Consider the following 18,624-nt stretch of genomic DNA (forward strand, 5'->3'; position numbering starts at 1 on the left):
CCCATTTCCCCGTTTTCCTCCCCATTTTCTTCCCCTTTTTTCCCCAATTTTTCCCCATTTTTTTCCAATTTTTTCCCAATTTTCCCCCATTTTTCCCAATTCTCCCCATTTTCTCACTATTTTTTCCCATTTTTCCCATTTCCTCCCCAATTTCCCCCATTTTCCTCCCATTTTCTCCCCGTTTTTCCTAATTTTCCCCATTTTCTCCCCATTTTCCCCACTTTTTCCCCACAATTCCCATTTTCCCAATTTTCCCCCATTTTCTCCCCAAAATTCCCATTTTTTCCCTTTTTTCCCAATTTTTCCCATTTTCCCCCAATATCCCCCATTTTTTCCCAAATTTTTCCCAAATTTTCCCCCCAAAATTCCCAATTTTCCCATTTTTCCCATTTTTCCCATTTTCTCCCCATTTTTTCCCTATTTCTCCCCATTTTTTCGCCATTTTTCCCCAATTTTCGCCCATGTTTACCCATTTCCCCCATTTTCTCCCAGTTTTTCCCATTTTTCCACCGATTTTTCCCAATTTTTCCCCATTTCCCCAATTTTCCCCCATTTCTCCATTTTCCCCAATTTCTTCCCCTTTTTTCCCCATTTCCCCCAATTCTCCCCATTTTCCTCCCCAATTTCCCCCATTTTTTCCCATTCCCCCCAATTATTCCTCCAATTTTTCCCATTTTTCCCATTTTCTCCCCAATTTTTCCCCCCAAAATTCCCAATTTTTCCATTTTTCCCATTGTCTCCCCAATTTTCCCATTTTCTCCCCAATTTTTCCCAAATTTTCCCCCAAAATTCCCAATTTTTCCCCATTTTCCCATTTTCCCCAATTTTCCCTAATTTTTTCCCATTTTTCCCAATTTTTCCCAAAAATCCCATTTTCCCATTTTCTCCCATTTCCCCATTTTCTCCCCCATTCTTCCCCAATTCTCCCCAAATTATCCCCCAATTCTTCCCCAAAATTCCCCAATTTTTCCTGTTTTCCCCATTTTCCCCCATTTCCTCCCAATTTCCCCATTTCCCCCCAATCTCCCCCATTTTTTCCCAAATTTTCCCAAATTTTCCCCCCAAAATTCCCAATTTTTCCCAATTTTCCCATTTTCTCCCCATTTTTTTCCCAAATTTTCCCCCAAAAATCCCAATTTTTCCCATTTTTCCCATTTTCCCCCATTTTTTCCCAAATTTTCCCAATTTTTCCCCCCAAAATTCCCATTTTTCCCATTTTTCCCATTTTCTCCCCCATTTTCCCCCAATCTCCCCCAATTTTTCCCAAATTTTCCCCAAATTTTCCCCCCAAAATCCCAATTTTTCCCATTTTTCCCATTTCTCCCCATTTTCCCCCTATTTTTCCCCCAATTTTCCCAATTTTTCCCCCCAAAATTCCCAATTTTCCCATTTTTCCCATTTTCTCCCCATTTCCCCCAACCTCCCCAAATTTTCCCCCAAAATTCCCAATTTTTCCCATTTTTCCCATTTCCCCCCATTTTCCCCCAACTCCCCCATTTTTTCCCAAATTTTCCCCCCAAAATTCCCAATTTTTCCCCATTTTCCCATTTTCTCCCCCATTTTTTCCCAAATTTTCCCAATTTTTTCCCCCAAAATTCCCAATTTTCCCATTTCCCCCAATCTCCCCCATTTTTCCCAAATTTCCCCCCAAAATCCCAATTTTCCCAATTTCCCATTTCTCCCCCATTTTCCCCATTTTCCCTTCCCCAATTTCCCCCATTTTTCCCCAAATTTTCCCCCAAAATTCCCAATTTTTCCCATTTTTCCCATTTTCCTCCCCATTTTCCCCCCAATTCCCCCATTTTCCCCAAATTTCCCCCCAAAATTCCCAATTTTCCCATTTTCCCCATTTTCTCCCCATTTTCCCCCAACCTCCCCCATTTTTCCCAAATTTTTCCCAAATTTTCTCCCCAAAAATCCCAAATTTCCCGTTTTTCCCATTTTCTCCCCATTTTCCCCCAATTTCCCCAAATTTCGCCCCAAAATTCCCATTTTTCCCATTTTCCCCCAATCTCCCCCATTTTTCCCAATTTACCCCCCAAAATCCCAATTTTTCCCATTTTTCCCATTTCCCCCTATTTTTCCCCCAATTTTTCCCAAATTTTCCCCCCAAAATTCCCAATTTTTCCCATTTTTCCCATTTTCTCCCCATTTTCCCCCCAACCTCCCCCATTTTTTCCCAAATTTTTCCCAAATTTTCCCCCCAAAATTCCCAAATTTTCCCATTTTCTCCCCATTTTCCCCCAATTCCCCCATTTTAACCCAAATTTTCCCCCCAAATTCCCAATTTATTCCCATTTTTCCCATTTTCCTCCCATTTTCCCCCAATTACCCCAAATTTTCCCCCCAAAATTCCCCAATTTTTCCCATTTTTCCCATTTTCTCCCCCATTTTTTCCCAAATTTTTCCCAATTTTTTCCCCCCCAAATTCCCAATTTTTCCCCATTTTTCCCATTTTCTCCCCATTTTCCCTAAAACCTGCCCCATTTTTTCCCCCAAATTTTCCCAAATTTCCCCCCAAAAATTCCCAATTTTTCCCATTTTCCCATTTCTCCCCATTTCCCCCCAATCTCCCCCATTTTTTCCCCCAAATTTTCCCAAATTTCCCCATTTTCTCCCCCATTTTTCCCAATTTTCCCCCCAAAATTCCCAATTTTTCCCATTTTTCCCATTTTCCCCCTATTTTTCCCCCAATTTTTCCCAAATTTTCCCCCCAAAATTCCCAATTTTTCCCATTTTTTCCCATTTTCTCCCCATTTCCCCCCAATCTCCCCAAATTTTCCCCCCAAAATTCCCAATTTTTCCCATTTTTTCCCATTTTCTCCCCATTTTCCCCCTATTTTTCCCCCAATTTTTCCAATTTTTTCCCCCCAAAATTCCCAATTTTCCCATTTTTCCCATTTTCTCCCCATTTCCCCCCAACCTCCCCAAATTTACCCCCAAAATTCCCAATTTTTCCCATTTTTCCCATTTCCCCCCATTTTCCCCCAATCTCCCCCATTTTTTCCCAAATTTTCCCCCCAAAATTCCCAATTTTTCCCATTTTTCCCATTTTCTCCCCCATTTTTTCCCAAATTTTTCCCAATTTTTTCCCCCAAAATTCCCAATTTTTCCCATTTTCCCCCAATCTCCCCCATTTTTTCCCAAATTTTCCCCCCAAAATTCCCAATTTTTCCCATTTTTCCCATTTTCTCCCCATTTTCCCCCAATCTCCCCCATTTTTTCCCAAATTTTCCCCCCAAAATTCCCAATTTTTCCCATTTCCCATTTTCTCCCCATTTTCCCCCAATCTCCCCCATTTTTTCCCAAATTTTCCCCCCAAAATTCCCAATTTTCCCATTTTCCCAATTTTCTCCCCATTTTCCCCCAATCTCCCCCATTTTTTTCCCCCAAATTTTCCCAAATTTTCCCCCCAAAATTCCCAATTTTTCCCATTTTCCCATTTTCTCCCATTTTCCCCCATTTTCCCCCAATTTCCCCCATTTTTCCCCAAATTTTCCCCCAAAATTCCCAATTTTTCCCATTTTCCCATTTTCTCCCCATTTTCCCCCAACCTCCCCCATTTTTTCCCAAATTTTTCCCAAATTTTCTCCCCAAAATTCCCAAATTTTCCCGTTTTTTCCCATTTTCTCCCCATTTTCCCCCAATTTCCCCAAATTTTCGCCCCAAAATTCCCAATTTTCCCATTTTCCCCCAATCTCCCCCATTTTTCCCCAATTTTTCCCCCCAAAATTCCCAATTTTTCCCATTTTTCCCATTTTCCCCCTATTTTTTCCCCCAATTTTTCCCAAATTTTCCCCCCAAAATTCCCAATTTTTCCCATTTTTCCCATTTTCTCCCCATTTTCCCCCAATTTCCCCAAATTTTCCCCCAAAATTCCAATTTTTCCCATTTTTCCCATTTTCTCCCCATTTTCCCCCAACCTCCCCCAATTTTTTCCCAAATTTTTCCCAAATTTTCCCCCCAAAATTCCCAATTTTCCCATTTTCTCCCCATTTTCCCCCAATTCCCCCATTTTTACCCAAATTTTCCCCCCAAATTCCCAAATTTACCCATTTTCCCATTTTCTCCCCATTTTCCCCCAATTACCCCAAATTTTCCCCCCAAAATTCCCAATTTTTTCCCATTTTTCCCATTTTCTCCCCCATTTTTTCCCAAATTTTTCCCAATTTTTTCCCCCCAAATTCCCAATTTTTCCCATTTTTCCCATTTTCTCCCCATTTTCCCTAAAACCTGCCCCATTTTTTCCCCCAAATTTTCCCAAATTTTCCCCCCAAAATTCCCAATTTTTCCCATTTTCCCATTTTCTCCCCATTTCCCCCCAATCTCCCCCATTTTTTCCCCCCAAATTTTCCCAAATTTTCCCCATTTTCTCCCCCATTTTTTCCCAATTTTTCCCCCCAAAATTCCCAATTTTTCCCATTTTTCCCATTTTCCCCCTATTTTTCCCCCAATTTTTCCCAAATTTTCCCCCCAAAATTCCCAATTTTCCCATTTTTCCCATTTTCTCCCCATTTCCCCCAATCTCCCCAAATTTTCCCCCCAAAATTCCCCAATTTCCCCCATTTTCCCCCAATTTCCCCCATTTTTACCCAAATTTTCCCCCCAAAATTCCCATTTTCCCATTTTTCCCATTTCCTCCCCATTTCCCCCAACCTCCCCCATTTTTTCCCAAATTTTCCCAAATTTTCCCCCCAAAATTCCCAATTTTCCCATTTTCTCCCCATTTTCCCCCAATTCCCCCATTTTTACCCAAATTTTCCCCCCAAATTCCCAAATTTTCCCATTTTTCCCATTTTCTCCCATTTTCCCCCCCAATTTCCCCCAATTTCCCCAAATTTTCCCCCCCAAAATTCCCAATTTTTCCCATTTTTCCCATTTTCTCCCCCATTTTTTCCCAAATTTTTCCCAATTTTTCCCCCCAAATTCCCAATTTTCCCATTTTTACCATTTTCTCCCCATTTTCCCCAATCTCCCCCATTTTTTCCCAAATTTTCCCCCCAAAATTCCCAATTTTTCCCATTTTCCCATTTTCTCCCCATTTTCCCCCAATCTCCCCATTTTTTCCCAAATTTTCCCCCCAAAATTCCCAATTTTTCCCATTTTCCCATTTTCTCCCCATTTCCCCCCAATCTCCCCCATTTTTTCCCCCAAATTTTCCCAAATTTTCCCCATTTTCTCCCCCAATTTTTCCCAATTTTTTCCCCCCCAAAATTCCCAATTTTTCCCATTTTCCCCCAATCTCCCCCATTTTTCCCAAATTTTTCCCAATTTTTTCCCCCCAAATTCCCAATTTTTCCCATTTTTCCCATTTTCTCCCCATTTTCTCCCCAATCTCCCCAAATTTTCCCCCCAAAATTCCCAATTTTACCCATTTTTCCCCAATCTCCCCAATTTTTACCCAAATTTTCCCCCAAAATTCCCAATTTTTCCCATTTTTCCCATTTTCTCCCCATTTTCCCCCAATTTTTCCCAAATTTTCCCCCCAAAATTCCCAATTTTTCCCATTTTCCCCCAATTTCCCCCATTTTTACCCAAATTTTTCCCCCAAAATTCCCAATTTCCCATTTTTCCCATTTTCTCCCCATTTTCCCCCAATTTCCCCCAATTTTTCCCCCAAAATTCCCAATTTTTCCCATTTTTCCAATTTTCTCCCCATTTTCCCCCAATCTCCCCCATTTTTACCCAAATTTTCCCCCCAAAATTCCCAATTTTTCCCATTTTTCCCATTTTCTCCCCATTTTCCCCCAATTTCCCCAAATTTTCCCCCCAAAATTCCCAATTTTTCCCATTTTCCCCCAATCTCCCCCCATTTTTACCCAAATTTTTCCCCCAAAATTCCCAATTTTCCATTTTTCCCATTTTCTCCCCATTTTCCCCCAATCTCCCCCATTTTTTCCCAAATTTTCCCATTTTCTCCCCATTTTCCCCCAATCTCCCCCATTTTTACCCAAATTTTTCCCCCAAAATTCCCAATTTTTCCCATTTTTCCCATTTTCTCCCCATTTTCCCCCAATTTCCCCAAATTTTCCCCCCAAAATTCCCAATTTTTCCCATTTTCCCCCAATTTCCCCCATTTTTACCCAAATTTTTCCCCCAAAATTCCCAATTTCCCATTTTTCCCATTTTTCTCCCCATTTTCCCCCAATTTCCCCAATTTTTCCCCCAAAATTCCCAATTTTTCCCATTTTTCCAATTTTCTCCCCATTTTCCCCCAATCTCCCCCATTTTTACCCAAATTTTCCCCCCAAAATTCTCAATTTTTCCCATTTTTCCCATTTTCTCCCCATTTCCCCCCAATCTCCCCAAATTTTCCCCCCAAAATTCCCAATTTTCCCCATTTTTCCCCAATTTCCCCCATTTTTACCCAAATTTTCCCCCCAAAATTCCCAATTTTTCCCATTTTTCCCATTTCCTCCCCATTTTCTCCCAAATTTTTCCCAAATTTTCTCCCCAAATTCCCATTTTTCCCATTTCCAGGCGTTTACCTCCTGGCCGGCGCCCCCGGCTCCTCCCCGGCCCCCGACCCCAAACTTGGGAATTCTGACCCGAAACTCGGCAATTTCGGTGACTGCGACCCAAAATTTGAGAATTTGGACCCAAAATTTGGGAATTCGGACCCAAACTTTGGGAATTTGGACCCAAACTTTGGGAATTGGGAGCGGCACTCGGGGCAGGGGCCGTGGAAGGTTCCGGAACGGGGCCGTGCTGGGGGGCCATGGAAGGTTCCGGAACCGGGCCCTGCTGGCGGCGCTGGCGCTGCTGGGCCTGGCCTGGGCCGGGCTGCTGGGACTCGGAGCACAAAAGTGTGAGGGGAATCAACGGGAACGGGGAGAAATAAACGGGAATGGGGAATAAATAAATGGGAATTTGGGAATAATAAATGGGAATTGGGAATAAATAAATGGAATTGGGGAAAATAAATAAAGGGGAATTTGGGGATAAATAAATGGGAATTGGGAATAAATAAATGGGAATTGGGAATAAATAAATGGGAATTGGGGAATAAATAAAGGGGAATTTGGGGATAAATAAATGGGAATTTGGGGAGTAAATAAATGGGAATTAGGGGAATAAATAAATGGGAATTGGGGGAATAAATAAAGGGGAATTGGGAAATAAATAAATGGGAATTGGGAATAAATAAATGGGAATTGGGGAATAAATAAATGGGAATTTGGGAATAATAAATGGGAATTGGGAATAAATAAATGGGAATTGGGGAAAATAAATAAAGGGGAATTTGGGGATAAATAAATGGGAATTGGGAATAAATAAATGGGAATTGGGAATAAATAAATGGGAATTGGGGAATAAATAAATGGGAATTTGGGGAAATAAATGGGAATTTGGGGGAATCAACGGGAATTTGGGAAAATAAATAAATGGGAATTTGGGAAAATAAACGGGAATGGGGAATAAACGGGAATTTGGGGAATAAATAAACGGGAATGGGGAGTAAATAAATGGGAATTTGGGGAATAAATAAATGGGAATTTGGGAAATAAATAAAGGGGAATTTGGGGAATAAATAAATGGGAATTTGGGAATAAATAAATGGGAATTGGGAATAAATAAATGGGAATTTGGGAATAATAAATGGGAATTGGGGAATAAATAAATGGGAATTGGGGAATAAATAAATGGGAATTTGGGGAAATAAATGGGAATTTGGGGAATCAACGGGAATTTGGGGAAAATAAATAAATGGGAATTTGGGAAAATAAACGGGAATGGGGAATAAACGGGAATTTGGGGAATAAATAAACGGGAATGGGGAGTAAATAAATGGGAATTTGGGGAATAAATAAATGGGAATTTGGGAATAAATAAATGGGAATTGGGGATAAATAAATGGGAATTGGGGAATAAATAAATGGGAATTTGGGAATAAATAAATGGGAATGGGGAATAAATAAATGGGAATTTGGGAAAATAAATAAAGGGGAATTTGGGGAATAAATAAATGGGAATTGGGAATAAATAAATGGGAATTGGGAATAAATAAATGGGAATTTGGGAAATAAATAAATGGGAATTTGGGGAGTAAATAAATGGGAATTAGGGGAATAAATAAATGGGAATGGGAATAAATAAATGGGAATTGGGGAATAAATAAATGGGAATTGGGGAATAAATAAATAAATGGGAATTTGGGAAAATAAATAAAGGGGAATTTGGGGAATAAATAAATGGGAATTGGGAATAAATAAATGGGAATTTGGGAAATAAATAAATGGGAATTGGGAATAAATAAATGGGAATTTGGGAATAAATAAATGGGAATTTGGGAAAATAAATAAATGGGAATTTGGGGAATAAATAAAGGGGAATTTGGGAAAATAAATAAAGGGGAATTTGGGGAACAAATAAATGGGAATTGGGATAAATAAATGGGAATGGGAATAAATAAATGGGAATTGGGAATAAATAAATGGGAATTTGGGAAAATAAATAAACGGGAATTGGGGAATAAATAAATGGGAATTTGGGAAATAAATAAATGGGAATTGGGGATTAAATAAATGGGAATTTGGGGAAATAAATGGGAATTTGGGGAATCAACGGGAATTTGGGAAAATAAATAAATGGGAATTTGGGAAAATAAACGGGAATGGGGAATAAACGGGAATTTGGGGAATAAATAAACGGGAATGGGGAGTAAATAAATGGGAATTTGGGGAATAAATAAATGGGAATTTGGGAAATAAATAAAGGGGAATTTGGGGAATAAATAAATGGGAATTTGGGAATAAATAAATGGGAATTGGGAATAAATAAATGGGAATTTGGGGGATAAATAAATGGGAATTGGGGAATAAATAAATGGGAATTTGGGAAATAAATAAATGGGAATTTGGGGAGTAAATAAATGGGAATTTGGGGAAATAAATAAATGGGAATGGGAATAAATAAATGGGAATTGGGGAATAAATAAATGGGAATTGGGGAATAAATAAATGGGAATTGGGGAATAAATAAATAAATGGGAATTTGGGAAAATAAATAAAGGGGAATTTGGGGAATAAATAAATGGGAATTGGGGATAAATAAATGGGAATTGGGGAATAAATAAATGGGAATTGGGAATAAATAAATGGGAATTGGGAATAAATAAATGGGAATTGGGAATAAATAAATGGGAATTTGGGAAATAAATAAATGGGAATTGGGAATAAATAAATGGGAATTTGGGAATAAATAAATGGGAATTTGGGAAAATAAATAAATGGGAATGGGGAATAAATAAATGGGAATTTGGGGAATAAAAAAAGGGGAATTTGGGGAATCAACGGGAATGGGGATAAATAAACGGGAATTGGGGAATAAATAAATGGGAATTGGGAATAAATAAATGGGAATTGGGGAATAAATAAATGGGAATTGGGAATAAATAAATGGGAATTGGGAATAAATAAATGGGAATTGGGAAATAAATAAATGGGAATTTGGGGAATCAATAAATGGGAATTTGGGGAATAAATAAATGGGAATTTGGGAAAATAAATAAATGGGAATTTGGGGAATAAATAAATGGGAATTTGGGAATAAATAAATGGGAATTTGGAGAAATAAATAAATGGGAATTTGGGAATAAATAAATGGGAATTTGGGGAATAAATAAATGAGAATTTGGGGAAATAAATAAATGGGAATTTGGGAAAAAATAAATGGGAATTGGGGAATAAATAAATGGGAATTTGGGGAATAAATAAATGGGAATTTGGGAAATAAATAAATGGGAATTTGGGGAAATAAATGGGAATTTGGGGAATCAACGGGAATTTGGGGAATAAATAAATGGGAATTTGGGGAATAAATAAATGGGAATTTGGGGAATAAACGGGAATTGGGGAAATAAATAAACGGGAATTTGGGGAATAAATAAATGGGAATTTGGGAATAAATAAATGGGAATTGGGGAATAAACGGGAGTTGGGGAAAATAGATGGGAATTTTGGGAAAATAAATAAATGGGAATTTGGGGATTAAACGGGAATTGGGGAAAATAAACGGGAATTTGGGAAATAAATAAATGGGAATTTGGGGAAAATAAATAAATGGGAATTGGGTAAATAAATAAATGGGAATGGGGATAAATAAATGGGAATTGGGAAATAAATAAATGGGAATTGGGGAAGAAATAAATGGGAATTTGGGATATAAATAAATGGGAATTGGGGAATAAATAAATGGGAATTGGGGAATAAATAAATGGGAATTTGGGATATAAATAAATGGGAATTTGGGGAATAAATAAATGGGAATTTGGGAAAAATAAATGGGAATTGGGGAATAAACGGGAATAAGGAATAAATAAATGGGAATTGGGGAAATAAATAAACGGGAATTTGGGAAATAAATAAATGGGAATTTGGGAAAATAAATAAATGGGAATGGCGAATAAATAAATGGGAATTGGGGAATAAATAAATGGGAATTGGGGAAATAAATAAATGGGAATTTGGGAAAATAAATAAATGGGAATTTGGGGAATAAATAAATGGGAATGGGGAGTAAATAAATGGGAATTTGGGGAATAAATAAATGGGAATTGGGGAAAATAAACGGGAATGGGGAATAAAGGGGAATTTGGGGAATAAATAAACGGGAATTTGGGGAGTAAATAAATGGGAATTTGGGAAAATAAATAAATGGGAATTTGGGGAAATAAATAAATGGGAATTTGCGAAATAAATAAATGGGAATTGGGGAAAAATAAACGGGAATTTGGGAAAAATAAACGGGAATTTGGGGAATAAACGGGAATTGGGGAAAATAAACGGGAATTTGGGAAATAAATAAACGGGAATTTGGGAAAATAAATAAATGGGAATTTGGGGAAATAAACGGGAATGGGGAATAAATAAATGGGAATTTGGGGAATAAACGGGAATTTGGGGACATAAACGGGAATTTGGGGGAAAATTCTGAGGAAAATGGGAATTTGGGAAAAATTAATGGGAATTTGGGGGAAATGGGAATTTTGGGAAAAATGGGAATTTTGGGGGGAAAATGGGAATTGGGGGGAAAATGGGAATTTGGGGAAAAACTCTGAGAAAAATGGGAATTTGGGGGGAAATTTCATGGAAAAATTGGGGGGAAAATGGGAATTTTAGGGGGAAAAATGGGAATTTTTGGGGAAAAATGAGAATTTGGGGGGAAATTCCATGGAAAAATTTGGGAGAAAATGGGAATTTTGGAGTAAATTCTGAGAAAAATGGGAATCTGGGGGGAAATTCCATGGAAAAACTGGGGAAAAATGGGAATTTTGGGAGAGAAAATGGGAATTGTGCGGGAAAAGAATGGGATTTTTGGGGGGAAATTCCATGGGAAAAATTGGGGGAAAGTGGGAATTTTGGGGGCAAAAATGGGAATTTTGGGAGGCAATTCTGAGGGAAATTCCAGGGAAAAATGAGAAATTTGGGGAGGGATTTGGGGGAGGAAAGGGAATTTTGGGGTAATTCCATGGGAATTTGGGAATTTTTGGGGTAATTTCATAGAAATTTGGGAATTTTGGGGTGGATTCCATGGGAATTAGGGAAATTTTGGGGTAATTTCATAGAAATTTGGGAATTTGGGGGAAATTTTTGGGGTGGATTCCATGGAAATTTGGGAATTTTGGGGGAAAATTCCATGGAAATTTGGGAATTTTTGGGGTAATTCCATGGGAATTTGGTATTTTGGGGGGAATTTTGGGGATAATTCCATGGAAATTTCGGGATTTTGGGGAAAATTTCATAGAAATTTGGGAATTTTGGGGGTAATTCCATGGGAATTTGGGGATTTTGGGGTAATTCCATGGAAATTTGGGAAATTTTGGGGAAATTTTTGGGGTAATTCCATGGGAATTTGGGAATTTTGGGGGAAAATTCCATGGAAATTTGGGAATTTTGGGTGAAATTTTTGGGGTAATTCCATGGGAATTTGGTATTTTGGGGGGAATTTTGGGGATAATTCCATGGAAATTTGGGGATTTGGGGGAAAATTTCATAGAAATTTGGGAATTTTGGGGGTAATTCCATGGGAATTTGGGGATTTTGGGGTAATTCCATGGAAATTTGAGAATTTTGGGGAAATTTTTGGGGTGGATTCCATGGGAATTTGGGAATTTTGGGGATAATGTCATAAAAATTTGGGAATTTTGGGGGAAATTTTTGAGGTAATTCCATGGGAATTTTGGGGGAAAATTCCATGGAAATTTGGGAATTTTGGGTGAAATTTTTGGGGTAATTCCATGGGAATTTGGGAATTTTGGGGGAAAATTCCATGGAAATTTGGGAATTTTTGGGGTAATTCCATGGGAATTTGGTATTTTGGGGGGAATTTTGGGGATAATTCCATGGAAATTTGGGGATTTGGGGGAAAATTTCATAGAAATTTGGGAATTTTGGGGGTAATTCCATGGGAATTTGGGGATTTTGGGGTAATTCCATGGAAATTTGGGAATTTTGGGTGAAATTTTTGGGGTGGATTCCATGGGAATTTGGGGATTTTGGGGATAATTTCATAAAAATTTGGGAATTTTGGGGGAAATTTTTGGGGTAATTCCATAGGAATTTTGGGGGGAAATTCCATGGAAATTTGGGAATTTTGGGTGAAATTTTTGGGGTAATTCCATGGGAATTTGGTATTTTGGGGGGAATTTTGGGGATAATTCCATGGAAATTTCGGGATTTTGGGGAAAATTTCATAGAAATTTGGGAATTTTGGGGGTAATTCCATGGGAATTTGGGGATTTGGGGGATAATTCCATGGAAATTTGGGAATTTTGGGGAAATTTTTGGGGTGGATTCCATGGAAATTTGGGAATTTTGGGGGGAATTTTGGGGATAATTTCAGAGAAATTTGGGAATTTTTCGGGATAATTCCATGGAAATTTGGGAAATTTTGGGGATAATTCCATAGAAATTTGGGAATTTGGGGGGAATTTTGGGATAATTCCATGGAAATTTGGGGATTTTGGGGTAATTCCATGGAAATTTGGGAATTTTGGCGAAATTTTTGGGGTGGATTCCATGGGAATTTGGGGATTTTGGGGATAATTTCATGGAAATTTGGGAATTTTGGGATAATTTCATAGAAATTTGGGAATTTGGGATTTTGGGGGGAATTTGGGGGGAATTCCATGGGAATTTGGGAATTTTGGGGATAATTCCATAGAAATTTGGGAATTTGGGGGGAATTTTGGGATAATTCCATGGAAATTTGGGAATTTTGGGATTTTGGGGGGAATTTCATGGGAATTTTGGGATTTTGGGGGGAATTTGGGGATAATTCCATGGAATTTGGGAATTTTGGGGATAATTTCACAGAAATTTGGGAATTTTGGGGGGAATTCCATGGGAATTTGGGGATTTGGGGGGAATTTTGGGGATAATTCCATAGAAATTTGGGAATTTTGGGATTTTGGGGGGAATTTGGGGGTAATTCCATGGGAATTTGGGGATTTTGGGGATAATTCCATGGAAATTTGGGCATTTGGGGGAAATTTTTGGGGTGGATTCCATGGAAATTTGGGAATTTTGGGGAGAATTTCATGGAAATTTGGGAATTTTGGGATAATTTCACAGAAATTTGGGAATTTTTTCGGGATAATTCCATGGAAATTTGGGAAATTTGGGGGAAAATTTTGGGGTGGATTCCATGGAAATTTGGGAATTTTGGGGGAAATTTTGGGGATAATTTCAGAGAAATTTGGGAATTTTTTCGGGATAATTCCATGGAAATTTGGGAAATTTTGGGGAAATTTTTGGGGTGGGTTCCATGGAAATTTTGGGGATAATTTCACGGAAATTTGGGGATTTTGGGGATAATTCCATGGGATTTTGGGGGTGAATTTTGGGGATAATTCCATGGGAATTTGGGAATTTGGGAATTTTTGGGGTCATTCCCAGATTCCCTCCCCAGACCAGGAGCTGCGGGCGGAGCTGGAGCTGCTCAGGGGGAATTTCTCCACAATTTGGGATTCGGGTGAGAGAAAAATTCAATTTTCGGGATGGAAAATTCATTTTTGGGGTTTGGAAAATTCAGTGTGGGGTTGGAAAAATTCAATTGTGGGGTTTGGAAAATTGTGGGGTTGGAAAATTCAATTTTGGGGTTTGGAAAATTCACTTTTGGGGTTTGGAAAATTCAATTTTGGGGTTTGGAAAATTCAATTTTGGGGTTTGGAAAATTCAATTGTGGGGTTTGGAAAATCCAATGTGGGGTTGGAAAATTCAATTTTGGGGTTGGAAAAATTCAATTGTGGGGTTGGAAAAATTCAATTGTGGGGTTTGGAAAATTGTGGGGTTGGAAAATTCAATTTTGGGGTTTGGAAAATTCACTTTTGGGGTTTGGAAAATTCAATTTTGGGGTTGGAAAATCCAATGTGGGGTTGGGAAAATTCAATTTTGGGTTTGGAAAAATTCAATTTTGGGTTTGGAAAATTCAATTTTGGGGTTTGGAAAGATTCAATGTGGGGTTGGGAAAATTGTGGGGTTGGAAAATTCATTTTTGGGGTTGGGAAAAATTCAATTTTGGGGTTGCAAAATTCAGTTTTGGGGTTTGGAAAATCCAATGTGGGGTTGGAAAATTCAATGTGGGGTTTGGAAAATTGTGGGGTTGGAAAATTCAATTGTGGGGTTTGGAAAATTCAATTGTGGGGTTGGAAAAATTCAATTTTGGGGTTTGGAAAAATTCAATGTGGGGTTGGGAAAATCCAATGTGGGGTTGGAAAATTCAATTGTGGGGTTGGAAAAATTCAATTTTGGGGTTTGGAAAATCCAATTTTGGGGTTGGAAAATTCAATTTTGGGTTTGGAAAATTCAGTTTTGGGGTTTGGAAAGATTCAATGTGGGGTTGGGAAAATTGTGGGGTTGGAAAATTCAATTGTGGGGTTGGAAAATTCATTTTTGGGGTTGGGAAAATCCAATGTGGGGTTGGAAAATTCAATGTGGGGTTTGGAAAACTTAATTCTGGGGTTTGGAAAAATTCAGTTGTGGGGTTGGAAAATTGTGGGGTTGGAAAAATCAATTGTGGGGTTGGGAAAATTCAATTTTGGGATTTGGAAAATTCAATTGTGGGGTTGGGAAAATTCAATTGTGGGGTTGGGAAAATTCAATTGTGGGGTTTGGAAAATTGTGGGGTTGGAAAATTCAATTTTGGGGTTTGGAAAAATCCAATTGTGGGGTTGGAAAAATTCAATGTGGGGTTTGGAAAATTCAATTTTGGGGTTGGAAAAATTCAATTTTGGGGTTTGGAAAAATTCAATGTGGGGTTGGGAAAATTGTGGGGTTGGAAAATTCAATTGTGGGGTTTGGAAAATCCAATTTTGGGGTTTGGAAAATTCAATTTTGGGGCTCGAAAAATTGAATGTGGGGTTGGAAAATTCAATTGTGGGGTTTGGAAAATTCAATTTTGGGATTTGGAAAATTCAATTTTGGGATTGGGAAAAATTTAATTTTGGGGTTGGAAAATTCAGTTTTGGGGTTGGGAAAATTCAATTTTGGCGTTGGAAAATTCAATTTTGGGGTTGGAAAATTCAATTGTGGGGTTGGAAAATTCAATTTTGGGGTTGGGAAAATTCAGTTGTGGGGTTTGGAATTGGGGGGGATGGGGAATTGAACTGGGATGGACTGGGGTGTACTGGGAGGGAACTGGGAGGGAATTGGGGGCACTGGGAGGGGATTTGGGGGGATTGGGATAAACTGGGATGGACTGGGAGGGACTGGGAGGGACTGGGATAAACTGGGATAAACTGGGATAAACTGGGATGGACTGGGATGGACTGGGAGGGGATTAGGGAGGACTGGGACAAACTGGGAGGGAACTGGGAGGGACTGGGAGGGACTGGGATGGGATTGGGGGGACTGGGACAAACTGGGAGGGACTGGGAGGGACTGGGTTATACTGGGAGGGACTGGGAGGGAACTGGGGGAGACTGGGACAAACTGGGACAAACTGGGAGGGACTGGGATGGACTGGGAGGGACTGGGAGGGACTGGGAGGGACTGGGTTATACTGGGAGCACTGGTCCATAGTGTTTTGTACTGCTCCATACTGGTCTGTACTGGTCCGTACCGGTTTATACTGGTTTATACTGGTCCGTACCGGTTTATACTGGTTTATACTGGTCTGTACCGGTCCATACTGGTCCGTACCGGTTTACACTGGTTTATACTGGTCCATACCAGTCCATACTGGTTTATACTGGTCTGTACCGGTCCATACTGGTCCATACTGGTCCGTACTGGTTTCTACTGGTCCGTACTGGTTTATACTGGTCCATACCGGTCTGTACTGGTTTATACTGGTCCATACTGGTCCACACTGGTTTATACCGGTCCATACTGGTTTATACTGGTCCGTACTGGTTTATACTGGTCCGTACCGGTCCGTACTGGTTTATACCGGTCTGTACTGGTTTATACTGGTCCGTACTGGTTTATACTGGTCTGCACTGGTTTATACTGGTTTATACTGGTCCATACTGGTTTATACTGGTCCGTACTGGTCCGTACTGGTTTATACTGGTCCGTACTGGTTTATACCAGTCCGTACTGGTTTATACCGGTCCGTACTGGTTTATACTGGTCCGTACTGGTTTATACCGGTCCGTACTGGTTTATACCGGTCCGTACTGGTTTATACTGGTCCGTACTGGTCGTTGCAGTGCAGCAGGATCAGACCCGGCTCCATTTCGGGATCCGGCAGCACCAACTGGAGCAGCAGGATCTGGCAGGTAATGAGAGCACCCCAAAAATTCCCAAAATTCCCTCCAAAAAATCCCCAAAATTCCCCAAAATCCCCCCAAAAATTCCCCCAAAAACTCCTCCAAAATTCCCCAAAAAATCTCCCAAAATTTCCAAGAAATCCCCAAAAAATTCCCCAAAATCCCCCCAAAAATTCCCAAAAAATTCCCCCCAAATCCCCCCAAAAATTCCCAAAAATCCCCCAAAATTCCCAAAAAATCCCAAAAAAATCTCCAAAATCCCCCCAAAAATTCCCAAAAAATTCCCCCTAAATTCCCAAAATCTCCCACCAAAAATTCCCCAAAATTTCCCCCCGAAATTCCCCCCATAAAATTCCCCCAAAATTCCCAAAATCTCCCACCAAAAATTCCCAAAAATTCCCCAAAATCCCCCTCAAAAATTCCCCCAAATCCCCCCCAAAATTCCCAAAAAATTCCCCCCAAATAAAAAAAAAAATGCTCAAAAATTTCCCGATAATTTGCCCCCAAAAATTCCCCCTAAAATCCCCCCAAAAATTTCCCCCAAAATTCCTCAAAAATTCCCAAAAAATTCTCCCAAAATTCCCAAAAAATCCCAAAAAAATCTCCAAAATCCCCCAAAAATTCCCAAAAATTCCCCCTAAATTCCCAAAATCTCCCACCAGAAATTCCCAAAAATTCCCCAAAATTTCCCCCGAAATTCCCCCCATAAAATTCCCCCAAAATTCCCCAAAATCTCCCACCAAAAATTCCCCAAAATCCCCGCCAAAATTCCCAAAAAATTCCCCCCAAATTAAAAAAAAATGCTCAAAATTTGCCCCATAATTTGCCCTCAAAAATTCCCCCCCAAAATTCCAAAAGTTCCCCAAAATTTCCCAACAATCCCCCCTAAAATTTGAAAAGCCCAAAAAAGGGGAAAAAAAATTCCCTCAAAAAATTCCCAGAAAAATTCGAAAAATTCACAAAAAGACATCCCAAAAAATCCCCAATTCAAAAATCACCCAAAATAATAAAAAAAAATTTTTAACCCCCCAAAATAATTTTAAAATCCCAAAAATACCCAATAACAACAACAACAGATTGCCCAAAATAACAAAAAAAAATTTAAAAATCGCACAAAAATAATCTAAAAATCCCCAAAAATCTCCCAAAAATAAATTTTAAAAATCCCCCAAAAATTCTAAAAAATTCCCCAGGATTTTTCCTTGGGGTTTTCCCATTTCCTGGTGATTTCTGGGATCATTTCCCACAAGAAAATTCCCATTTTTAGCTGTTTTCCCCCAGAATTGCTGTGTAATTTCCCGGAATTTTCTGGGATCATTTCCCTGATTTTTCCTGGAGAATTTCCTGACGTTTTTCTGGATAATTTCCTGTACAATTTTCCATATTTCCCATAATAAATTTCCCATTTTTGGCTGCTTTCCCCCAGAATTGCTGTGTAATTTCCCGGAATTTCCTGGGATCATTTCCCTGATTTTTCCTGGAGAATTTCCTGGAGAATTTCCTGGATAATTTCCCAGATATTCCAGGATATTTCCCACAATAAATTTCCCATTTTTGGCTCTTTTTCCCCCAGAATTGCTGTGTAATTTCCCTGGATTTTCTGGGATCATTTCCCTGATTTTTCCTGGAGAATTTCCTGGAGAATTTCCCAGATATTCCCAGATATTTCCCACAATAAATTTCCCCCAGAATTGCTGTGTAATTTCCCGGAATTCTCTGGGATAATTTCCCTGATTTTTCCTGGAGAATTTCCTGACGTTTTTCTGGATAATTTCCTGTACAATTTTCCATATTTCCCATAATAAATTTCCCATTTTTGGCTGCTTTCCCCCAGAATTGCTGTGTAATTTCCCTGGATTTCCTGGGATCATTTCCCTGATTTTTCCTGGAGAATTTCCTGGAGAATTTTC

The 18,624-nt window shown here is 39.1% G+C and overlaps 1 protein-coding gene across 1 annotated transcript in view; it reads left to right on the top strand.

The window, feature by feature from the left end:
* The window catches only part of LOC131569154 (C-type lectin domain family 4 member G-like), a 44,146-nt gene that overhangs the window by 7,547 nt on the left and 17,975 nt on the right, over positions 1–18,624 (top strand). The window contains exons 3-5 of the mRNA XM_058821378.1: positions 6,481–6,808; positions 13,912–13,974; positions 16,655–16,723. Of these exons, the coding sequence (XP_058677361.1) occupies positions 6,481–6,808; positions 13,912–13,974; positions 16,655–16,723 (460 nt within the window). The remainder of the gene's footprint in view (positions 1–6,480; positions 6,809–13,911; positions 13,975–16,654; positions 16,724–18,624) is intronic.

The sequence above is a fragment of the Ammospiza caudacuta genome, chromosome 29, assembly GCF_027887145.1.
Source record: "Ammospiza caudacuta isolate bAmmCau1 chromosome 29, bAmmCau1.pri, whole genome shotgun sequence".
NCBI classification, from domain to species: Eukaryota; Metazoa; Chordata; class Aves; order Passeriformes; family Passerellidae; genus Ammospiza; species Ammospiza caudacuta.